The 26077-nt window shown below is 39.0% G+C and overlaps 1 protein-coding gene across 1 annotated transcript; it reads left to right on the plus strand.

The window, feature by feature from the left end:
• The first annotated feature begins 257 nt into the window (after nt 1-257).
• LOC103188742 (EF-hand calcium-binding domain-containing protein 14) lies at nt 258-26077 on the plus strand. The gene is made up of 11 exons (XM_007908823.2): nt 258-607; nt 3422-3600; nt 11597-11697; nt 12225-12320; nt 13871-13990; nt 17105-17278; nt 20048-20137; nt 21241-21436; nt 21984-22082; nt 23946-24122; nt 25267-26077. The coding sequence occupies exons 1-11, from the start codon at nt 498-500 to the stop codon at nt 25269-25271; spliced, it is 1347 nt and encodes a 448-aa protein (XP_007907014.2). The 5' UTR covers nt 258-497; the 3' UTR covers nt 25272-26077.

A 26077-nucleotide genomic window follows, 5' to 3' on the forward strand; every position in this document is an offset into this window, starting at 1 on the left:
TAAAAAACAAATCAGAGGAAGCCTCTGGTCTGGAAAAAGTTGGGGTTGGAAAACTTCAATGTGATTCTGTATATTCTGTTCATTGCAAATAAATAAAGACATTTGGGGATATTTAAATACCACTGATCTGTAGCCGGCTAATTGCCCACAATGTGTATGTATTTGGATAATTGATTGACTACTACACAGTGCAGCACAAGCATTTCAGAACTGAACTGTGACAAAGGAATGTATGTGTGTGAGAGCAAGGTGGTGGGTGGGGGAAGATGTCTGGCTTGTTTGCTTGATCGTTCTGTTCTCGGGAGGTGGAGTTTCCAGGTAACTTGATCCAGGTGTTTCTCCACTCCCTCAACTGCGAACTGCTACACTTTCTTTTAAAAGAAAGTCAGTGTAACTTAGCGAGCATTGCTGTAAGTGGCATAGAGCCGAGTCCCTCTGAAGTCTGGTGTGTGACTGTGAACTAGCACAAATTACAAGAAGCAAATCTCCTAGCCCCAATGCCGGAGTTGAAGACTAAGGAGAAGTATGTCCTGCTGGGCGATGACTCTGACGGTGAGAACGAGGAGTATAACAAGATGAAACTGTCCTCAGTGAATGCTCAGCATGGGTAAGCAGTAAATCGTCATTCACCCGCAGGTTTTAGGATTGCCATTGATCGCCTCTGTTACTACCTGTGATTACTGCCTGCTAATTGTAAAATTACTTTTTTCCTCTTCCCCTCCAAAAAATCTGATCCGGTCAAAGCCAACCAGGTAACCCCTTTCTACGATCCCACGTTCCACCGCTAAAGCTATGTTAGTCAAATTAAAATCTGGGGCATTAATAGACAAGAAAAACAATGTTATCAGACAGGCTGATATGTCCCCATTTCGATGCAGTATTGTGTTTTGCTTTAGCCAGAATCATTTTTAAAACTGTTGAACATAAAATTATGGTGGAAAAGCTATCAATAGCGTTTAAAATCACGAGCTAACAAACCTGTGAAATTGAGAACAGCCTCAAAACACTGGGTATACATTTAGGATTTACATATTTATTTTCTGTTCTGGTAAAAATGTCCAGCGCCTAGCTGTTAAAGGAGCTGAATTTTTCGTTTAAAAAAAGCTAGAATGAGTAAATCCAGCCAGTTGAGTTTCCCTCCAGCTAATCTTCATATCAGATACAGGAGAGTCTTCACAGTGGATGGTAACATAATGACCCTGTGATCACCAACCATAATGATACAAACGCTCTGGGACACTACCCGGGTGAAGAGCGTTATATAAATGCAAATTGTTGTTGTTGATCAGAGTGTATGGATGGTGGTTAGGTCCTCAAAGAGCACTGTCCTTCATGAAGCAAGGTGCATTATACTCTGTGTGAAAGTCTCCTCTTTGTGAACTGGACCTAATTTGTACAAGTGCATCATGAAGAATTATCAATCCAATAGTGCTACTGATCCTTCTAACTTATACCGACCGAAAGGATCACTGCTGTGCGAAATAGAAAAACTGTGCTGTGTGCTATAATTCTATGATTCTATGATTTGATTGGCACCTGATGGAGGGCTCTGGATGGATGGTGCCTCCCCTTGCCGACAAAAACACAGTCCCTACACTCTTCATCCTCTGAAGCAGTTTTGCTCTGGGATGCTACTATGCGTGAGGGGCACTATATAAATGCAAGTTGTTGTTGTCTATGTGATAAGGCACTATATCAATCAAAGGATTATTATTATCTGGAATTACTTAAAATGGGGGGAGGGAAGGTAAATGCAAGGGGTAGACAACACTGCAATGTTGTCTGTGTTACATATTTATACTGTGTACAACAGGCTAAACCATGGAACAATAAATACTTTGACCTTTCTAATAAATAAATCACATCAGAATTTCAATGAGTAACATTTATAAATTATTCCAACTACATGTTGCTACATGTTCCAGACATTGAGTTTGTAACTTAACATAGCAATAGCACCACTTAAGCTCTTGGCTCAGATTTTGAAGAATAGCGAGTGCTTTAGCGTAGATACCATAAAACAAACAGGGTGAGAGGTATTATCCAAGTCAAAATTTGTTTTAAAGTTATGTACCAATGGTTATGCCATCTGGGTTTTGAACATGATAGTCACAACATAGAATCATAGGAATTTACAGCACAGAAAGAGGCCATTTTGCCAACAAAATGTACAGTTAATTCACTTTACAGTATATGTGAAGTGCTTTGAGACATCTTGACGACGTGATAATGTGCTATATCAAATGCAAGGAGCAAGGATTATTACTACTAGTAGTATTCGACTCATTGAATATGCACTGGCTCTCAGAGCAAGGTGTTCATACTGTATCACTGCTCTGCCTTATCCCCATACCCCTTCAAGCCTCTATTTTCTATAGTAAAACCTGTGAAGCTTTTTGAAAAGTCCTTCTGATGTGAAAGACGCTATAACAAATGCAAAGAATATTAGTCTGTGCTCAGCTGTGAGCATATCAACAGATCTTGCTCGAAACAAAATTAAATTGGTGTCAAACCAAACTGCTGTTAAGCATTCCAAGACACTACCCTCTGATGAAGGGTGCTTTATGAATGCAAGCTTTTGATGTTGTTTTCCAATAAAAAAAACTACTTCTTTTACAGTAGATCATTTACCAGTACTACACCTCCCAACTAGATACAATTTATTATACAAAGATTAGGTGATAGCATTGTTCTCAGACACATAACCTACAACTTGAAAAGAACATAGTGTAGAGGAAGTAACATTATACAGTACTGCTTCAGACCCAGATTCAGACGCAGATGGAATTTCTCCCCCATGTGTTTATAACAAATCCTCATGCCTCTGTTTACCGAGCAATAAGTGGGAACCTGTTGTTTGTCAATTGGCGGATTGCATTCCAGGGGTAATAATCCCTCAAAAAAAATTGGTAATTCAATCCATGATTGTTTGTGGGACATGCTGTGTACAATTGACTGCCACATTTTCACCCAAAATTACACATCAATTCACTTTATAATATATTCTGTGAAGCACTTTGAGACAGTTCAACAACATGATAAGGCACTATATCAATTGCAAGGATTATTATTATTATTATATTACAACTGATTTTCACCAGGAAGATACCACAAACAGTAAAACTAATTGGTAAATGACTAGTCAGACCTGAAGATTTTTGATAGCCATGACATTGGAAGAACCTCAAATAATGGCACAGAATCTTTAATTTCCACCATAACAAGCAAGATAGGACCTCAGTTTTACATCTTATCCAAGTCATGTACCTCAGTGTCGAGATCTGATATACCCCTTGAAACTGTAACTGTCGGTGTACTTATAGTGCTTTCACATTAAAATGTATTTCACTTGTGTCTCTTGCTGGGCGGAAGCTTGTAGCTCACCTCTTTTGTTTTATTTTGTCTTCTGTTTCTGTTATAGGAAAAGGTACTCAGCAAGCAGATTCAGATGCTTTGCTTGGTGCCAGCCACAATGGATTTGTCACAGTTTCTTCATCTTATTGCTTCTCTTGTCCCAAGTGGGTTTATTTTTGTACGTGCTGAATCTGCATGGAGAAATAGCAAAAATAAAAGTGGGACAAACGACAAGACAGCAAAAAGGTAAGAAAACATTTCATCATCATTGATACGTTGAACACTAGAACACCCAATTACTTCAATGTATTGAACTAAAGAGACCATGGGATAAATTAGTGGCATTTCATACCTCGTTCTGTGTGAAAATGAAGTTCACCATTGATGACACACCAGCCAGTCTGGCGAATTGGAGGAACAGACACTGGTACTGTGATTCTTCACAACCAGCTCCCGTTAAACCTGCAAGCCAAAGTCTTAAAGGGTGGTTTGGTTCTATTTATTTTTGGTCAGCAAGGTATCTGACACATGCAGAAACCCATCACATTGCTTAAGAGTATCCATACCAAGCTGAGAATCCCATGCATCCCACCTACACATGGAAATCCCAGAGATAGATTGTTGGAATGGAATGGGACACATTCTGCTGAGCTAATCTGGAAAGTAATAGGTGCAGATTGGTAAGAGTCAAGGCTTGAGGACCCCAGAGTGTGGGTTGGGGTAACTGCTGGTGTCTAACCACCTAACACTGCAACGCTTGCCATTGACTGGTTGACAAGTTTGTCCTGCTAGGACCACCCTACCCGTTAGGCTTTGGCTTGCAGGGTTAACAGGAGCTGAGTGGGATGACTCCCTGCCCCCAGTGACTGATTTGCCCTTCCAGGTCCTGCCGAAAGTCAGACTTGTTGCGCTGCCATCAGTAATGCCCTGGAATACTGCAGACCTGCCTGGCTAGGAAACAGACTACCGAGACCACCACAGGGGGCTGGCTCGATTCCGACAGTCCGTTGCCAAGCATGTCACCTTGGAGCTAGTTCTGCTTCAAGGAGTCTCCGCTTATCTCCACCCCTAACAGGATAATTTGATTGTATTTGGACAAGTAGAAAGAAGCTTGGAATGGCAAGCTGTGCAGTTTTAGTTGGACTCCAGTACTATCCCAATGCATACCTCAAACATCCAAGCAAGGAGACAATACAAACTCCATCCCAGACAAATGGAAACCATGACTATATGGAATGCTGAGTAGCTTGATTTAAAGTCTCTTAAGCACGTTGACGAGTTTGCATGTGTTACCAAAAATAAATGATAATTAGAAATGATACTGAACATGTTTTGATTCACCACTAATTTATCCTCAACTTTCAAAGCGTAAGCACAACCAATAAGATCAAATCAAGGAATGTTCACATTTATTATATGTCCGAAACTTTCATCTCACGCTTTTAATTTTCTCATCATCCAGTGTCAGCATTTTTATCTGGCATTTAAAAAAAATACCTTTTGTGTTTTTGATAATAAACTTTCAGTATGGATAGCAGATGCCTTAACAATGCAAGTCACTTAGGCAAAGCACAACACAGCCTAGCTGCTTTATAACTCCGCCAACCCCCTGTTATAATAACACTAGCTGTACCTGTAGTAGCTGCACTTGCAAGCAAAGGATCCAATATGGAATGTAGATTGACACACAGAGCCATTTCATCTTCATCTATACTGCTGTGGGAGGACTCCTGTGGGAGGACTCCATTTGGGAGGATTTGGCGCCTTAAAAATTAAATTTTGTTGTTAGCTTAGCTTCATCTGTGTTCTTTATTTTGTTCCCGCCACTTGGCTACGAGTATGCTCTGTGGCACAGGATGCCACAGCGCCACAGTCAGCCGGCACTCCCACCAGGTGTAACTGCAGTGTGTGAATACATACGCAGGTGCTCTGTAACGCATGGTGCCACGGCGTCACTTTGACTCGGCGGCCACCAGGTGTAACTGCAGTGAAAAACACAAAATTGAAAATAACTCATGAACGATAGGAGATACCCAAAAACAAATATGCCCATGTCATTCCCAGATGCAAGGCCTTTCCGATGAGGTATAATTCATATCTCTATGTCAATTGATTATTGAGTACCTTCTTGAAGCACAGACAGATATTGTTGTTTTATTAATATATGTAGAAGATAGATAGATAACCTTTGCATTTGATATAGTGCCTCATCACATCTTCTAGATGTCTCAAAGCACTTCACAGAATATATTGTAAAGTCAATTGACTGTATATTTTGTGGGCGAAATGTGACAGCCAATTGCTCACAGCAGTGTCCCACAAACAGTTATGGATTGAGTGACAAAATTATTCTTTTTTTGAGATTATTACCCCCTGGAAAAGCGATCCACCAATTGACTAACAACCAAGTTCCTACTTACTGCTAGTTAAGCAGAGGCATGTCTAGTAAGGAAACTTCACCGCGCCTGTGAATCTAACCCAGGTCCTCTCGCTTGCAAGGCGGTTCTCTAACCACTAAGCTACAGGACTCTATACTGTTGATTCAGTATTTTGCAGCAGTATATTTCTGCAGCAATAGAATTGCAACCAATGTGAAATCTAATGCTGAAATATTGCTGAATAGTGTTTTAGTTTTAATGATAATGACAGCTGACAAAAAGTCTCTTTTTTTTCTCATTTTAAACTATTTCAGCAGTTTAGTAGCATTTAGAGATTATTTGCCACTTGTCAGTAAATATGTCATCCTTGCATGAGTCATTTAATGATCCATGAATTTTAATCTAGGCTGGCTCACTTCAGAAGCAAGTCTTGTCGTGAGTAGTATGAGCTTTCACACTCATTCCCAGACACACAATTCAAAGATAACTACTTTGCCCCTCAATTGAGGAAAGCTTTATTGGAGAACTTGTATTTGACTCAAAATTTGAAAGCGTAATGATTTATTTGAAAAATTCATGTGCATTTTTAGAAGAAGATTTACTGAATATTGGAGATAATTTTAGGAAAGAGCTAGCAGCCTCTTTCTTGTATGAAATTGCACTGACATTTTCAAACTGGTGGAATATCCTAATAGTTATGCATGTAAGAGGATCTTTTCCCATTCCTTGTGTTGAGGTCCAACAATTTCTGAGCTCCTCGATAATTTAGAGATGTCTTTAAAGAGATGTGAATATGTGGGTCGATGCAGTACAGGAAATAATTTTGTTTCTGCACCCTACAAGGGTCAGTTGAATTGGGCTGAAGTTTGTGGCATTTCATAATTTACTGCATGAGACAGTTACCACGAAGAACAGATTAGGAAACATGGAAATTCCATGTCAATGACTCATAGCCTTTGTTTGTACAAGTGGCGTGCCAGAGATAATGTGAAATAATAACATTATGGTGCAGGTTGCACCACATGATAACATAGGATCAGACCGTACCCTTAGAGATGAATAGAGATACGAATAGAGATAATGAATAATTTTAGAAAATACATACACAAAAGTGGGAAGATGGTGAACTTAGTCCGAACACTGTCTGACTGCAACTGATTCATTTGTCAACCACCTGACTCCTACTACTTCATATCTCTCCACTCCAGCCAGAGGACATACCATACTCTGAGTAAAAATATTTACCCTTCATTAATTAAAAAAAACATGAATCTGCTGTGCAGAAATTAAACACCTGCATAACCATGGGTTACCATAAGAATAGTCCAAGTCTAGAAGCACCCATCATCAAAGTTAGTATTTAACAGCAAGAAGAATTTCACGCCCACATGCCTGTGCCAGATCTTTGAAATTGCTGTCCAATTAGTCCTACTCCCCCATAGCATTGCAATCTTTTCTTTTCAAGTATCTATCCAATTATTATTATATATTCCATTTTGAAAGTTATTATTGAATCTGTTTACACCATTCTTTCATGCAGTGCATTCCAGATCGTAACAACTCACAGCTTAACTCACTGCCAAAGAACTCTGGTTCTTTTGCCAATTATCTTAAATCTGTGTCCTGGTTACCAACCGAACCAACCACCAGTGGAACTAGTTTCTCAATATTTACTCTATGAAAACCTATCATCATTTTGAACACCTCTATTAAATGTCACCTTAACTTCATTAAGGCCAACAACCAGGCCAACTTCTCTGCTCTGAGGAGAACAATCCCAGCTTCGCTCGTTTCTCCACATAACTGAAGCCCCAACTAATATGTATCTGCAGTACATATTAGCAACTCAACATACAATGACTTTGCAGCATCATGAAGATAAACCGTTTTACAACGTTTTTCATGCAATGTAAGAGTGAATAAAGAAATGTTTTGAAATGCAATGTATTTCTTTATAACTTGTCCTTTTACTATCAGCATTGGAATTGTGATAATATTTTCTGGAGCTGCAAAATAAATCTCCAATTGTGAAAGCAGAACATTGCCCGAATGAGGCAGTATATAATAATCCTTGAATATAAATACTCCTTGTGTTTAACATAAGCCTTATTACATCGTCAGACAATTTTTCATCGCTGAGATGTTCTTTCACTGTTGCATGACATCCTTTAGTAGGAAGGTGGGTATATTCTGGTGCTAGGAAACATTGATAGTGGGTGTTTGGTACGTGGTACTAATGAAAAGGCAACATGGATGGATAATTGTCTTTTCTTTCATCCTTACCTTCATATTACTTGTGCCTGATTATTACACTCTTCCCTGATAAATAAGCAGTACACCTGATCTAGGTGAACATAGGTGCACTTTGTTGCTGCACAGTCCTCAAGGTGTCCCAAGGATGAGCGAGATTTGAGCAGGTGAAAAGTTGAGAATTGCATTTAGAAGAAGGGTGGCTCTCTTCCTTTGTACTAGATCAATGGAATTTAATTTACTGACTTGTTGTTGTTAGACAAGACAGGTTGCTCTGATAATACTTTGAGGAGTTGAAAGGCTAATTATGATATTCTTCATAAAGTAAAAAGTAAAACCTGTTAAAAGCTCATTGTGTGACTTGCTGAGTCTTAGTTACCAACATCTAAAATCAAATTTGCTGCAGGGTTCATAACTCATGTCAGCAGATCAATGCAACCACAGCCCAGACTTAAAACAGTTCACCGCTGAGCTCTTTGAAGATACATAATTAAATGTTTCACAACAGCTTCAATGTGATAATTTTTAAAATAAACGATCGGCCGAATGGTCTTCTTCTGTGCTGTAATATTCTATGACTCTATGAAGCATCACATTTCGCCTTTATTATTTATTAAAGGTTTTAATGATTATTTTCTCATTTTAAAAAAAATATTATTAATGTACTTATTTTCTCTCTCATCTCTCTGGCACGTGTGAAAACCTGTTACCAGGCTTACACAAGAGTTTCCAAACCAAACTGAGAGTTGCACATATGCATGGAACATCATACATGGAACCTTCCCTCTGTCTGGATAGGAATGCACAATGGCGACACCCTGCTTACCTAATTCAGTAGAGTATTAAATGCACTAATAATCGGGCTGTGGGGACCACAGATTGGATGAGGGGTACTGCTAGAGTTTAACCAGCCATTGGAAGCACTGTCTGTCAAGCTGCTTGTCCAGCTAGCTCCACCTGTTAGTGTATTGTTGCTGAAAAGGAAGAATCACTGCCCCTCCAAGTCCTGCCGATGTGCCAGACTGACTGGTTTATCGTCAGTAATTCTTTGAAGTTACAGCGGAGTCTGGCACAGGAACCACTCAACTGCGACCACCAGAGTTGTCTCCATTTTGACATTCCATTCCAAAACAAGTAGGTGGGTGGGTGTATCTTCAGTCATGATTGATCATTGAATCTTGCTCTTTCTAGACTCATAGCTTATCATATGAGTAAGGAGGAGGAGATGGATATGTGCTTCGAGTTCTCAGTGGAACTATTCTCTGTATCTCATGCTTTTTGAAGATGGGTGGTGGAGGCTTATCTGATCCTCTGTGTGCCTAGCAAGGAAATAATTCCTTCAAAAAAATTAATAAATTGGTCACTCAATACACGACTGTTTGTGGGACACTGCTGTGCACAATTGGCTGCCACGTTTCACCCACAAACTGTACAGTCAATTCACTTTACAGTATATTCAGTGAAGCTCTTTGAGATGTCTTGAAGACGTGATAAAGTGCTATATCAAATACAAGGATTATTATTATTATATTATTATTATTGCTAGCTCAGTTCCTAGGAGACCATACTTTCCTTTCCTTCTCCTCTCCCAAGATGGATAGCTATTAACAGAAGTCGCTAGGAATACTCAGCATCTATCAGACAGCATCTATGGAAAAAGGAAAGTAAGTCAGAACTGGGGCATGTTGGGAGGGAGAGGCTGTTAAGGACTAACAGAGAGGTGGGAGGCAGGACAAAGAAGACAAAGGAGAAAATGGGGTAGAGAACAGGGAATGATGGATTAAAGAGGTATTAATGATGCAAACAAAGGGGGGAAAAAGATATCTGTACAGATATCTACAGATATCTTTTACAATCCCACCAACTCCCACAGTTACCTGGACTATACCTCCTCCCACCCTACCTCCTGTAAAGACTCCATTCCCTTTACCCAGTTCCTCCGCCTCTACCGCTCTGATGAAACCACCTTTCACACCAGAACAACTGAAATGTATTCCTTTTACCTTGACCGAGGATTCCCATCCATTGTAGTAGGCAGGGCCCTTGACTGTGTCCGCTCTATTTCCCTTAACTCTGCTCACCCCCTCCCCCTCTTCTGAGTCCTCACCATCCAATCCACCAGCTTCAACATCCAACAAATAATTCTTGGCCATTTCCGGCATCTCCAGCATGATCCAACCAAAAAACATATTTTTCCCTCCCCTCCCCTCTCAGCATTCCAAAGGGACAGTTCCCTCTGTGACTCCCTGGTTCATTCCTCCATCACCACCAACAATTGCTCTCCTCCACCTGGCACCTTCCCATGCCAAGTGCAGGAGATGCAATACCTGCCCTTTCACCTCCTCCCATACCACTGTCCAGGGCCCCAAACACAGTTTTCAAGTTAAACAGTGATTTTTGTGCACTATCACCAATGTAATAATAATAATAATAATCTTTGCATTTGATATAGCGCTTTTTCACGTCGGGAGGATGTCCCAAAGCACTTCACAGAACACACTGTAAAGTGAATTGACTGTATATTTGTGGGCGAATGCTGCAGCCAATTGCGCACAGCAATGTCCCACAAACAGTCGTAGATTGAAAATGACCAATTTATTATTGTTTTTTTTGGTTTTTTTGGAGGGATTATTATTAGGCGTGTGGAGTAAGAAAACTTGCCCAAGGTTTCGCCCTCTGCCTGGAATTGAACTCAGGTCTCTTGCTTGCAAAGCGAGTGCTCTAACCACTGAGCTACAGGACTCCACTTTACTCCATTCACTGCTCACGATGTGGTCTCCTCTACACTGGGGAGACGAAACGTAGATTGGGTGACTGATTTGCTGAACACCTCTGTTCTGTCCACAAGCACAACCCTGAACTTTCGGTTTCTTGCCACTTCAACTCTCCCTCCCACTCGCACGCTGACCTCTCCATCCATGGTCTCCTGCGTTGTTCCAATGAGCACAGCGCAAGCTCGACGAACAGCACCTCATCTACCTGCTAGGACCTTACAGCCCTCTGGCCTCAATATTGATTTCAATAATTTCAGGCCATAACACCTCACCTTCCCCCACCCCCTCTTCTGTGACCATTACCACATCATCTGGGTCCCAGAGACACTTTTCTCTCTCTGGTCTACCTGTTTTGTTGCTTCCCCCACCACCCCCACCCACCTTTGTTCTGCATTATTAATACCTCTATTCCCCTGTTTTATCAATCTGTTTTGACTTGCATCATTAGCACCTCTTTAACCCATCACCCCCTGTCCTCTACCCCATTTTCTCATTTGTCTTCCTTGTCCTGCCTCCTTCCTCTCTGTTAGCCCTTAAAAGCCTCTCCCTCCCAATATGCCCCAACCTGACGAAGGATCGTGGACCTGAAACATTGACTCACTTTCCTTTCTTTGTAGAAGCTGCCTGACCTTCTGAGTATTCCCAGCGACTTCTGTTTTTGTTTCAGATTTCCAGCATCTGCAGCATTTTGGTTATTAGTTGATCATTTATGCAGGATCTTGAATACTGTCTGAAATAGCCTGTTTCTGTTTCAGAAAATATCATACTTAATGTTTCCTTTTAAAAGTCTTCTTTTGACACGTTTATTGCTTGTTTGTTTTTTATGTTGACATCTCTCAGAACAACTCACTCAGCAGTCTGTTAAGATGCCTTCTGTCGAGGGGAGCCTTGGAGAAGGAAATGCGGAACTGAAATCCAAAGTGGAGGATTTATATGAGAAGGTAAACCCATAACAAGCTATACACAAGCAGCTTAATACTGGAATATGAGGGTGGTTGGGATGGAAGGATGAGATCAAAATGGGCCAATGATTATTTTCCGAAAAGCTCTTGTGGTATATGAGCACAAATCTGTCTGGGAGATGTTTGTCCTTTGTGGGCACAAATAATTCCATTTATCTGATTGCTGATCAATATTATACTTTAAGCAGGAGAATTAATTGCTGCCTAAGGAAATTTTGCCTTAAAAATAATGTTCCATTCAAATGTCATGTATAGATTCGTATTTGTACCATGCCATAGAAATGTATCTGATACACTAATGGGAAGACAATACAGTCTTATGAATGCAATTTGTTGTTGTTGTATCTTTTGCATTTTAAACGCTACCCATCTGTAGCTTGTATTCTTTTTTTAATTTTCTTGTTTTTCTTTTTCTTGAAGGTCCTTTGTTAAAAATGACTTTCTTGTAAAATGGTGAAAATAATTTGTGTTTGTAATTCTTCACATTCACATAATTTGTTTTACAGCTTGAGGAGATTACATTTTCCCTTTCCCGAAGCAAAAAGTTGCAAAATGCAGAATCAGATGTGAACCATCCACATAATATAGCGATGATAGACAAGGTACAGTATGTGAAGCCTGTAATAATAATAATGATCTTTGCATTTGATATAGCGCTTTTTTGGGACATCTCAAAGTGCTTCACAGAATATACTGTAAGTGAATTGACTGTATATTTTGTGGGTGAAATGTTCAGGTGAAAATGCAACAATAGTGATAACGATCACATTGTCAGATTTTATGTTACTGGCAATGTCTCAGTTGATAACTGGCTGAGGGGAAAACACCAACCCCATATGACTGTGAACGATTAGGTCCAAATCTACTTGCTGATGAGCTGTCTGGCAGAGACTTTGAAGCGGCTGCCCTATGGATTGCCTCACTCAGTGCTAGTTCATAGAGGACTGGGAATTACATATTCAGTGCAATTTGCTTCACGACATTATGTCACAGCGTTGATATTGCTCGTTCACATTATTGTTAGGGATCTATTCTATTTTGGTCAATTTATCTAGTTGGTGGTGGCTATCTATATTGACACTAGCTCTCAATGAGCTCCATATGGATCCCCTAAATGAATAATTTAATAATTATTTCTTCATAAATGCTCAGCAATTATTTGACTGTAACCTCCTGATAACCTGAACTTGGCTTAACTTGTCACTATCATTTAAGTCACCATGCTGTCAATATCCCAGCTACATTTATTTATGTATTCATACATACACTGAGCCCTTCTCCTTGTAGTATCAAGTTATCAAGTTTGTGGAGTCCTGTAGCTCAGTGGTTAGAGCACTCGCTTTGCAAGTGAGAGACCTGAGTTCAATTCCAGGCAGAGGGCGAAACCTTGGGCAAGTTTCCTTACTCCACACGCCTAATAATAATCCCTCCAAAAAACCAAAAACAATAATTAAATTGGTCATTTTCAATCTACGACTGTTTGTGGGACATTGCTGTGCGCAATTGGCTGCCGCGTTCGCCCACAAATATACAGTCAATTCACTTTACAGTGTGTTCTGTGAAGCGCTTTGGGACGTCCTCCCGACGTGAAAAGCGCTATATCAAATGCAAGGATTATTATTATTATTATTATTATCAGGGGGTTTAGTTGATTGACAGGAGATATATGGGACTAGTATTTGAAAACATAATTGTCAGATTTAAATCAGCATTTTTTATATAAATTGATGTCCTGAACACTAACAAAATGCAAGTGGTTTATCATTGGTCTCTCAATTGGATTGTTTGCTGTCTTGGGACATACTCCAAACTGTGTTATTCCAAATAATATACAGATTAGTGCAGTTTATGATTTAACCACAAGTGAGATGATGGTTTACTTTATTGGATGATATAGAGAATTATATGGTAATAATAAATAATAATTCGTATTTGACATAGTCACTTTCATATAGAAGGCCATCAAAATCACTTAACAGGATTTACTGTTGAGCCCAGTGACTGAATTTAGGTAGCTGAATGGCCTTTCAGTAGTGAATGACATTTGAATGGTGTGCAAATGTTATAATTTCACAATAGTTCTGATGAAAGTTATCTATTGAGTAAAATTTGGGTTATTATTGACACAAATTGTATGCATTTATTATAACAGAAAATTAGCACTCTGGAGGATGACATTATTCATATCAGAGGAGAGCTGGGCTTACTGCAAGCTGAACGTGAAGAGTTAAAGGACAATGTGGAGAGAATGAATAAAATGACTGATGACCAGGTAACAGACTTGTAGTGTGTTTTCATTATATGTGGCCCTCAATTTGGCTGCTTTGAAATGAAAGGACAGTGGAATTACTGGAAAAGATTTGTCTTTGCATTGTGTCCTTCTGCCCAATATGGCCTCCTGCACATCAGCTCTGGTGAACAGTTATGCCCAAAATGCCAGCCCATCTTTCTCTTTCTGATGCAATTCTGTTTTTATTTGAAATTTTCCACGTCTGCAGCATTTTGCTTTTGTTTCATTTAAATTGACTTTAGGGTTAAATTGCTTCTTTTACCAGTGCTTGACATTTGGGCCAATTAATTGTGCATTATGGTGCTTCAAGCCATTAGCTTTAATAATCTATTCTCTTCATTTCCTTCTGCCGAATTAATTTGAATACAATGCAACTTATATTTCCATTTATTAAATACAATTTACATGTATATAGTGCCTTTTACATTAGGAGAATGTCTCAAAGACTTGACACTGCTTTAGGGACATCAGGCCTGAGAGGTGGGAGCCAAAGAGGTGGGGAGGGAAAAGATGACTAAAAGTGCGGGCTTGAGGTGGACTTTTAATGACGGAAGGAAAAGGTTAGGGGAATGGGACTGGAGTAGATAGAACAGCCACCAGCATTCTCTGTTGCAAATTTCTACGATCCCGAGGTTAAATATTTTCTCTGCCCCATCATTGCAGGTCGCGCTTTCAGTCACTAAACTCCGAAACTCTGGAAAACTCCCCCTCAATCCCGCCGCCTTGCCCCCTCTCTCCCCTTTTTCAAGTCCCACCTGAAAACCTTCCTCTTCTTCCGTGTTTATGGCCACCAACACCCACACCTCCCCCACCCACCCAGCTCGAAGTCAGGCTCCGTTGCTATTAAGCATTCTGCGCCACTGCGTAGAAGGCTCTATATAAATGCAAGTTGTTGTTTTTGTTGTGAAGCGTGGATTATTAGCAATAATTGGCATCAAAATTAAAGATAAGCAAACAGTGTGGATAATTGAACATCACATAAAATACAAATTAACTATGATGTTAACTTTAAAAAATTGTTTGTCAAGAGTTGACTCTATAGTACCTCACTGTGCCAATCCTTCTCTGTCTCTTTCTCTCCAAATGTTTCTCTCTTTTTCTCTTTGAGTCGCTATCTTTCTGAGTCTGTCTAAATTTCTATCTCTCAATAACTTTCTCTATGCCCCTCACTCTGTCTATGACTATTCCTTTTTCTATCTCTGTTTCTTTCTCTGCCTCTAACCCACTTTACACAGCGAAACATCTTCATAATGTGGGGGGAAAGAATGTGCATGATGTTGCTAAACCCACATTTCGTAGCTGTGGGAGTAGATTCCACATGAATAACCTCACACTTGTGCGAGCAACTGAATGTTTTTGTCAGTATCACAGCTCCACATTTATTTCCGCATCAGAGCCCAATGTGGATAAGTAGACATGCGATAGTTAGTGTGCAGGTATAAGGTGTTCTACTGTGTAAGAAGTAGAATTGAGAGAGGAAAATCTGGTTATGTTCAATTGAATTGAGTTGCTGATGCCTGGGTGCCATGTTAATTCAGCCTGTATCATCTCTGACATCTAAACAAATAAAATACACCACAACAAGTAAAGGGTAGAATAAGGCAGCTGTTTTGAATCAAATCAATCCACCACAATGTATTTATACAAGATAACAGCCCCCTATTTAGTCAATAATACGATTTTTAAACTGTATGATAGGTACTCCTGTTGATGTTTGACCAAATAAAGATACAGTGTGACCCCATTATAAGGGCTTTCTTTATTGCACAAATTCAATTATAACACAGTTGCACTGTGGAGCCCATTCATCTGCGTGTGTGTGGAGCTCGATCACTCTGTGCTGACATCCAGATCAGTAAGGTTGACGTCAACATCGCTTCCTGCTTGTATAGTGAAACCCACGGACCTCATTGCAAAGATTTATGGATCCAACCAACACGTTGTACTGGACTTTGATACGAAAATTGAAAGAGTTCTCCTTGCTGTTTTATTAAACACAATAAATCTATGCTGTCCCTCGTATAGATTTGGTGATTTGTTATATAGAAAAAAATGTGGCACGTGCAGCAAGTCAATGCTAACTAATATAAAATGAAATTAGTTTTGTTCCATTGCAACCACCTTCTACATTAAAGCTGAAAAAGTGCTTAGAAAGAAGGAGTCATTTATTACTATCTTTGTACAAATCAATGTTATTAAAAGAAATGCTTGAATTGCCATTAAAGGAAAGTTGCCAGAGACAATAGTTGACAGACAAATGCATGGGTGATTTTTGTGGCTTAGTTTAGTTTAAAAAAGGAATAATGTAGCTTTATTTGATTACGTAGCTCTCTGTTATAAAGTGTTTCATTAAAATATATGGGGTTGTTTATCATGCAATTGGGATGTAGACCCAGACATTTAATTATGAGCAGTCTTGAGGTGGCAAGACACTCTCTCTCTGTGGTATCTTAATTAAAAATAGTAATCCTTACATTTGATATAGCACCTTTCTTTCATGGCAAGAGAATGTCTTAAACCGCTTGACAAGATATACTGTAAAGAGCAGAGTATTTTGTAGGTGAATGCAGCAGTCAATTTTTTGCACAGTAGAGTCCCACAAACAGCCATGTAGTGAATGATCAATTTTATTTGGAGGATTTTTAGCCAAGACACCAGGAGAAACTTCCTTCTCTTTTCAAATTGTGCCGTTGGATCTTCAACTTCTACCTAAATAGGCAAACCTGACCTCAGTTTACCACCTTACCCAAAGAATGGCACCTCCAACAAAGAAGTGCACCTCCAGCACTACACTGGAGTGTCATCCTTGAGTATGGGAATTCAAAGTCCTGATGTGGGGCTTGAACCTTTTGACTCCAAGGCGAGGCTGCCTTCTGAGACATCTTATGTGTGTGCATCAGATTTCTATTGATATTAACTTTGATATATACTTGCTAGGCTCAGAGTAATACAACAGTTCTCAGTCTTAATCCTATCACCTGTATAATGGCTTTTTGTAGGAAGTAGAGTATTTTTTATCCAGAATACTTCTACAATAATATTTTAAAAAATTAGAAAACTTATTTGACCAGCCACTTTGCTGTGTTTCTTTTACAGGAATTTTCCAGCCTGTATGAATTCATCCACAAAGTGAATGAGTCTAGTGTCTCCAGCTCCACTCAAGTAAAAGGAAAGATTCATGCATTTGACACCTTGATATCTGATCTCACCCGCAAACTCAGCACCATGGAAACAAGTTTGCTGACCCTTAGAAGGCTCATAAACACACAGGTTTAGTATCAAGTTTCTGAAGCGTTTATCCTGATGAAGCTGATAACACTCTTGTATATTCATGGTTTTAAGTCACCTTAACTTTCCAACAATAGGGATGCACATAATCAGATTGGAGCGGAAAGATTAGAGGATTCAGAGGGCTAAGAGGGTGTAAGCACAGGCAACTCCTTATTAAAGGAGCAGGGGCTACTTGAGACACGAGTTGTGTAAGAGTTATTTCTGGGCACTGCAGGAAGACAACAAAAGATCCATTGAGTGATGGAAATGCGCTCAAAGGCATGGAATGAGGTCATGGTGGATTGTAAGCAAGAGGGAAAGGGGCACAAGTTTCAGTCAGAGAAGATCAAAGGAATGAACAGATTAAGATAGGGAAAAAATACTAATCTTTTGAAACAAATGAACAGACTGAAAGAAAGTGCGGACTTATAATCAGGTTTGCACTTACCAGTTGAAGGGGAAATGGATATATGCTCTGGATCTCTTCCAGAACACAGCTCACTGCCAATACTTGACTCAAAATCAGAAATCCATTGTGAGTGCAACCTACCATTTGGTATGCCTGAGTTCCTGCTTTAATTACCAAAATATATGAAAGGAAGTCATTCTTTAGTCTTTTTACCAACTATTTATTACCAGAGTTTAAAAGCTACACCCTGTTACTCAGGGGTGTAAACATTAGCAGTGACTAAACGGTGCTGGAACAGAACATCATTGTTAAAATCTGGGATTTGGATACTGTGCATGTGGATGCATATATAGTATATCTGTAGAATGCAGTATATTAATTGCTTTTGAAATTCTACCTTATGCCAATTTATCAGTGAGAATCTTGGACAAAATCCAGTCTTCGGATTTTGTCAAAATAGCCATATTGTTATCTAAAGTGCAGAGAAGTACAGGTACCTTAACAGCATGTGAATGTGTACATTAAACTGCAGCATTTTACAATTCAAATAAGAGCAATAAGGAATATTATTAAGAATAACAAGAAATATTCCATTCAGCAGCTTTAAATTCTAATATATATATTTGAACATTTTGGATAATTAAGCAAAATTATGATTTTGTATTAAAAATGTCTAAGAAAAATGCGACCATGCTGTTTTATTGATATGAACAATAATAATCCTTGCATTGGTTATATGCCTTTCCCATTGGGAGAATAGAGCAAAGCACTTCACAGGATTTTGCTGTAAAATATAGTGACTGTGTGCTTTGTTGGTGAAGATCTTAGCGATGTTATTAGACTCATTAGGGGATTTCCAAGCTGGGGAATGGAATTTTTCAATCTAGCTAACTTTCTGCATCCTGTACAATCAGGTAAACTTTTACTGTTACTCTATATCCTGTTTGTAATGTGGTGATCAAAACTGAATATAATAATACATAATAATAATAATTCTGGCATTTGATATAGCGCCTGATCACGTATTCGAGACGTTCAAAGTGCTTCATCGAATAATATACTGTAAAGTGAACTGACTGTATTTAGTGGGCGAAATATACAGTCAATTCAATAAAACTCCAGTGATGTAGTCTAACCAGTCCATCAGAAATGCTTCAGCACAACTACTGTATTCGCTACTGTTCTTTTTATCCCAACAATGAATTAGCTTTCCTCATTGCATTACTGCATTGTTTAGGTACTTGAAAGTGAAGATTAACATGTAAAAAGTTCTATAATAATAATAATACTTGCATTTGATATAGCGCTTTTCACGTCTTCTAGACTACAAGTTGTAACTATAAGTTAAGTTGGTATACAAAGTTACCTTCCTTCAGACCCAGCAGTAAATCTTTAACCTCGATATTTTGTCTTCTACCCAAAGATTTTTAAGTCGCCCTTATAACATGGTTTATAATTAGTTGTTGGTTCAATGCCAATTTTTCTTTAAAATTATTTTTGGATGTTATTTGTATGAATCTTGCTGTACCTGCTTTTCAGCTATGCAAAGTATTGTACAATTGTCTATTCGTGTCTGATTCAAAGCAGCTACACAGAATGCCACAGCCTGGGGCTATTTTCTGGTGCCTCGCAATTAATATTATGAAAGCACATGCAATCTAATCTGCTGGAGGCTATGTCTCATGTCTCTATTGTAGAGCTCAAAGATGCAATGCATACTTCTTTACAACCACAGGCTGTAACACGTGGACTTAGTCAAGCATTTCTGGACGCTATCCCATGTAAAGGGCGCTATATAAATGCAAGCTGTTGTTGTTGTGTTAAGTTTAAGCTAGCTGCAGTTCATAAGTGTTCAATGTGATAATTGTTATAATTATCATTTTGTGTCTAACCCTAAATGATTGGCTAAGACAGAACATCTCTCCAGATACTGGAGAATGCTTCTCTCCCAACCCCGCACCCCCCACGCCCCCCCACCACCACCACCACCCTTTCTTTTCTGCTTGATCAATGCTATTTTGATTTATTATTAATAATAAATGAAATAATCTTTGCATTTGGTATTGTGCCTTTCATGTCAAGAGGACATCCCAAAGCGCTTCACAAGGTAATATAGTAAAGTGGAGTGACGATACGTTTTGTGGGCGATTTAAAATGAAGCAACAAGATTTTTTTTCAATTCTGATTGGTAGAACTGGTTTCGATTTTTTTGTTTGTTTATTTTTATTATTATTTTTCAACCACATTCTGGTGAAGAAAGATGGAGATTGTCCTCTCCCTGGCCTGAGCACGATTTTCAACAAACTATATAGCCAGGTTTCTGCCATGATGTAAAATAAAAATGTTCACTTTTTGTTCAGGCCAATGAACTCTACCAGTTTGAAGAATCAGTAAGAAAAGTACAAAATGGCTCCGATGATTTGAAAACTCTCCAAATCCAACTGGATCAGGTTAGTACTATTTTAATATTGTTTCTACGTGTCAGTCTACAACCCTTATTAAAATGTTATACGTATTGTAAAGCATACATTCTAGTGGCTATTACCAAACATACATTGTTTTTTGGAAGTATTTCAAGGATACATACTAGGCAATTGGATCAATTCAATACAAAGTCACAGAGCGTGAGGATTAGTGACCACACAGAAGGCCAGAAATTCCTCCAAGTATGTCTATTGCATTTTAAATTTAGGTTTGCATAAAATCGTGGATGATTCTTAAGTGCAGCCTTGGTTTGGGAAACCGGATTTCCATCCTAGTGAAAAAGAACCAACTTCCAAATTAAGGCTGAATTTAAGAATTTTACACAATTCGGTTCAAACATAAATCATAAATTTTAAGACAAAATAGTCTTACAAGTTGAGACAAGGATAACATTTGAACCATATTTTCTCTGCAGAAACAAATATACAAACATGGGTTAACAATGTAACTAGGAACGATTGTTCCCGTGCTCAGATAGGATCTGAACTTTCTTCAGGACAACAGGAATAAGGTCTATATGATGCTACATCTTTGTCAGGCATTCTGAGCATTGATTAAATCTTTCCTACTGCTATTGGATTGACCCAAAACTTAGATATACATATCAGCCACCTTGGGATTAAGTCTTGACCACAATACTGTAAATTAAGCTTCTGCATCAACGTATTTTCAAATATACTGTGTTTATAGGGATCTTTTAACGTCAATTTTTTTCCTTGATTTTCATCAATAAATACCTGGATTTTTTGGTAATAGTCGATTGGTAAAGGGTGATTTTATCCCTGACATTACAATTGTGTTTTTTTTTGGCATTTGGGGTTTCTGGATGCATGTACATCACGGTGCAGCTGTAAACCACATGTTCGCATGTAATTTTTGAACCCAGTGTGAGTGAGATTTTTTTGTTACCAATTTACACCAAACGTGCCCTTTTTTTGGAACTGATTTTTTGTCCTCAATATTCTCTCTTTCATTGACATCAATGAAAATGAAAATGGCTTTTTATTTTATGGTTGAAAAACATCTTGAATGGTCCTTAGGTGTTTAATTTGCTCTCTATTTACTTTAGAGACTGGATAATGTCTACCAGCAAATCTCCCAGCTGAGAGATGAGTTCTATCAGGAAGACAATGCTCTGAATCGTACAAATCAAACTGACTCAGACATGCCACAATTTCACTTTGAAACTACCACATATTCACCTCCGCAGACTGAGACTACTGATAGTACATCACCAATAGGCTATGAGAGGAAACATCAACAAGGTAACAACTTATGGAAGCAGTGATTGATGCACAAAACTGTGTTTAATAGCAAAGGTCCAATCATTACTTTAATATTAACAGCACATGCGACACAGCACTCCAAGGGGAGCGATTCTTGTGCTACACACTAATGTGTTACCAGTGAGAACTAGCACACTGGTACAGGCTCTCAAACTTGGACTTTTCGGACAGCCTCTATTTCCCTTTACTCCCAAACCACACTGCAATATTGTTAATATGACAATAACCAAGTTATGATGAACTTATGATGATAGAGGTCCATTTTAATCTGAGTGTCTTAAGCTTCTTTTCAACAATATTTAAGTTTGGCTACAAAAATATACAGCCACTACACATTACAGTAAATCCCGTGAAGAGCTTTGAGACATCTTCTTGACATGGAAGACACTATACCAAATGCAATTATTATTATTATTAGTTCACCAGCTCATCATTGCGCAGTAGGAAAGATCCAACATAAGGAATAACATATTTTAAGCTTTACATTGATCTGGGTAAACATTTTCAATCTAATTTGTTACTTCAGTTCCAGATGTCCAGATGAGACAAGCAACTACAGAGAGTTTCACAAGGAAGCCATCTGTCACAAATGTTGTTGTGATTTCCTCGATAAAGAGTCTGAGAGGTGAGTGCTAGATTAATATAATAATAATTCTTGCATTTGATAAACGCCTTATCATGTCTTCAAGTCATCTCAAAGCGCTTCACAGAATATACTGTAAATTGACTGTATATTTTGTGGGCAAAATGCAGCAGCCAATTGCGCACAGCAGTGTCCCAAAGACAGTTGTGGATTGACTGACCATTTTATGGGGGGGATTATTAAAATGTGTAAGTGTTGTCAATTAACCCTTCAGGTACTGTGGCAGTGCATTTGCAGCATGTCCCAAGCTATAGTAAGTTACTGCTCAGCGGCTTCATTTTCAGTAGAATGACTTGTGAAACAGCACAGGCAGTTCTTAAAATCCACGACAGGCTGATCAGCATCTGAGAGAGAAGTACAGGTAGTTATTTCAGGTGTTGCCTTTCATTGGAACTGAGAGACTAGATAGTGTTAGCATTCAGAGGGACTTGGGTGTCCTTGTATACACCAGTCACAAAAAGTTAGTTTGCAAGTACAGCAAGCAATTAGGAAGGCTAATGGTATGTTGGCATTTGTTAGCAAAGGGTTAGAGTATAAGAGTAGAGAAGTTGCAGCAACTGTGTAGGGCCCTGGGGAGACCTTACCTAGAGTATTGTGTGTAGTTTTGGTCTCCTTATTTAAGAAAGGATGTACTTGCCTTGGAGGGAGTACAGCATAGATTCACTAGGCTGGTACCGGGGATGAGGGGGATGAGTTATGAGGATAGGTTGAGCAATTTAGGCCTATATTCTCTAGAATATGGAAGAGTGAGAGGTGATCTTATAGAAACCTATAAGATTATTAAGGGGCATGACAGAATAGATAGTGGGAGACTTTTTCCCCTGGTTGGAGAAACTATAACCAGGGGTCACAGTCTTAAAATTAGGGGTAAGCCCTTTCGCATTGAATTGAGGAAAAACTTCTTCACTCAGAGGGTAGTGAATTTATGGAATTCTCTACCCCAAAGGACTGTAGATGCTCAGTCATTGAACATATTCAAGACTGAGATCGATAGGTTTCTTGTGGATAAAGGGATTAAGGGATATGGGGATAAGGCGGGTAGGTGGAGTTAGAATAGATCAGCCAGGATATTATTGAATGGGGCAAATGGCCTACTCCTGCTCCTAATTCTTAAGTTCTTATGTTCTTATCCCCAAGTACCATGTCACTTTCTGGTCAAGGTGGATATTTGAAACCTATTAGTCTTGCAATTCACCAGCTGTGAATTTCCAGCATATTTTTATATGAAACAATTCAGATTCTGAGCATTTTCAGGTTTTCAGTTGGTTCCCACAGAAACGTGTTACAATTAAAAGTGTTTTACGTCAAAACAAATGAATTCATTTTACAGTAACAACTGTCACGTGTAGTGTGTGTTGAATATGATGACACATGCTAGGATGTAATTCAGTGGCTATCAGGGCTCTGGTACCTTGGCCAAATGGCTATTCTTCAAATATGAAACTGTCAAGGTGACAACCTATGGAAGCAGTGATTGATGTACAATACAGTGTTATAATAGCAAAGATCCAATAATCTTTACTTGAACAGTTTCCAGCAGAAATTGTTTTCTCCGCCTCCCTAGGCTAGGTTAACCAAAGTCAATAATAGTTCTCTCTACTGGAACCGATTGAGATCAACTAACTGTGCATTTTTTGATTTACAATACGTCATTCTCATCATAATGAATGGTATCATCGTGCATGGCTCACTTTTCATATCAGACAGTGATTTTACCAGTCCATCGGAGGAGCTCACTTGTTTTTAATGTTACTGCTCTTATAAATCGAGATCAATTAATCTGAGAATCTCACAACATGAGAAATACCTTTGCAATCAATATGTATGGCTCTTGTCTTCTAACAGCACTCCAGTCCTTCTTTTATCAAGCAGATTGGGCTGCTCGTGGCTACTTAACATATGAGGACCTCATGAATAATCTAGGGGAACGTGTACCGCAAGAAGAAGAAATTAAACCATTTGATGAAAATAATGACGGCAGGTTTTCCTATCTAGAAATAAAACATGCTTTGGGACTACAAGGTAAAGTTTATTGGCAACGGTGGACAATCTCTTTGGTTGGCCAACAAAATAAATGTTTCTTGATTGAATATTTCCTGATTTATGGCATAAATCTATGCTATTTTGTTATTTCTATGATTATTTTGTTGACTGACCAAAAACGGTTTATGGAATAGAGGATGAATACGTACGTATACTTTTTGATTCTAAATATTTATCATTTTCACACATACAAAGGAAAGGAAACAATCCTAACTACAACAATGAAATCACAAGATGTGCGTGTAAATCAGATAGCTGATGAGGACATTTTGAAACTTGGGATGATAGCTGCTGGAAGGTTTTACCTGCAGTCCGGGTTTGTGAACACATGCTCATATATCAAAGGCTTGGAATCCACCTTGATTGGTTTACAGAGAGGCCAGCAGCTTTGCTCAAACTCTGCACCTCCAACTGGTGAAAGCATCGCTCAATTGGGTGGAGATGTGTGTCTGAGCTGTAGGCAAGATGATTGTAACAATGCTCTCACAGTTCACGCTGAGCCGTGTTGCCAACAGGAAGCTCACAAGGAGATCTTGGTATCTGCCATCCACCTGGTGAGGGCTCAACCCTGCACTTGGCAGATGTCAAATGACCAACAAGTGACTATCTTTCTTGGGAGAGGTTGGGAAGGTAAACAGAGTCTTCTTGGAGCTGAGCTCGCTCCAACATGCCATGTTTGGCAACAGAATGTCAAAATCGAGTCAACCTCTGCAGTGGTCTCTGTAGTCCGGTTCCTGAGCCAGGCAGGTCTGCAGTACTCCAGGGCACTGTTGATGACAGCCAAGCTGGCTGGTCAGCAGGACTTGGAGGGACAGACTTTTGCCAACATGTGCCTAATACTTTCCAGAATTAGGTAAGCAGGAGGCATCCCTCCAGGAGGAGAGTGTGCATTCCTTTCCAAACATGGGGTTTTCCATCAGTGGGTGGCATGCATGCAGTTCTCATTCTAGCTTGCACACTCTTAAGCATGGTAATGGGTTTTCATATGTCACTCGACTCACCAAACATAATGTGAATACAAATGGGATGAACCATGTAAAGAGATGAAAATTCATGAACTGAGGCAATAAAGGAATCAGCAATGTGGAATTAAAATCATTCAGCATTATTCTTTATTTTTCAGAATAATGCTGGTGAGAACTGTTTGTTTGCAAACCCCAGTGGATTGACTTCAAGATCCTCAACGTGACTTTCAAATCCCTTCATGATCTTGCTCTACCCTCATCTCTGAGATCTCTTGCAGTCCTATTCTCCTCTTCATACCTCCTCATACCTTGTTATTTCCTTTAGATCTTCTTTCCCTAGTATCAAATCCTTCTCAAATATCTCTTATTCTGATCGTGCCTTTGGCCAGCATTAATAAACTCTCACCTCCTTCCCTTCCTGCTCCTATTCTTCATTGTAATACACTTGGAGACATTCATTCATTCTACATAACAAGGCACTATATAAGCAGGGTTGGTAAAAAAAAAAAAAATTGACGATAAAATAAGTTTTTTTTGTATTTGTGATCAATATGTTCAACTGAGAAAATGTCTGACTTCCTGGTCATCAGTTGGCCATGGATGTCACTTGCGCATATGAATGGTAGTGTAATCCATAGTGACCTGTCAGCCTTTTGTGTTGTCTAAAAAAGAATTGAAACAATCAACAACAACTTGCATTTATATAGTGGCCTTCACTCATCAAAAAAACAAGTTTTGTGATGAAAATTTATTTTTGCAAAGAGAGTGGAACACTGCAAACCCCAAAAATATGTTTTATGCATTTCCACTAAGTCTGGTGTTGGGGGGTGGGGACAAGTTAAATACAATAATGGGTCCCGGGACCTGCTAGCCAGATGCATTTTATTTAATTTTCGTGCCTCAATCTTTCCTTTATTCTTTATTCTCACTCCATGGCTGTTTCTGGGACAATGTTGTGTGCAAACCGGC

This window comes from Callorhinchus milii, unplaced genomic scaffold (genome assembly GCF_018977255.1).
Source record: "Callorhinchus milii isolate IMCB2004 unplaced genomic scaffold, IMCB_Cmil_1.0 Scaffold1, whole genome shotgun sequence".
In the NCBI taxonomy this organism is placed as follows: domain Eukaryota; kingdom Metazoa; phylum Chordata; class Chondrichthyes; order Chimaeriformes; family Callorhinchidae; genus Callorhinchus; species Callorhinchus milii.

Coding starts and splice junctions, on each gene's coding strand:
- LOC103188742 (XM_007908823.2), top strand. CDS start 498: ATGCCGGAGTTGAAGACTAAGGAGAAGTATGTCCTGCTGGGCGATGAC. Junction 17,279..20,047: donor GAAGGCTCATAAACACACAG/GTTTAGTATCAA, acceptor CTTTTTGTTCAG/GCCAATGAACTCTACCAGTT. Junction 20,138..21,240: donor TCCAAATCCAACTGGATCAG/GTTAGTACTATT, acceptor TATTTACTTTAG/AGACTGGATAATGTCTACCA.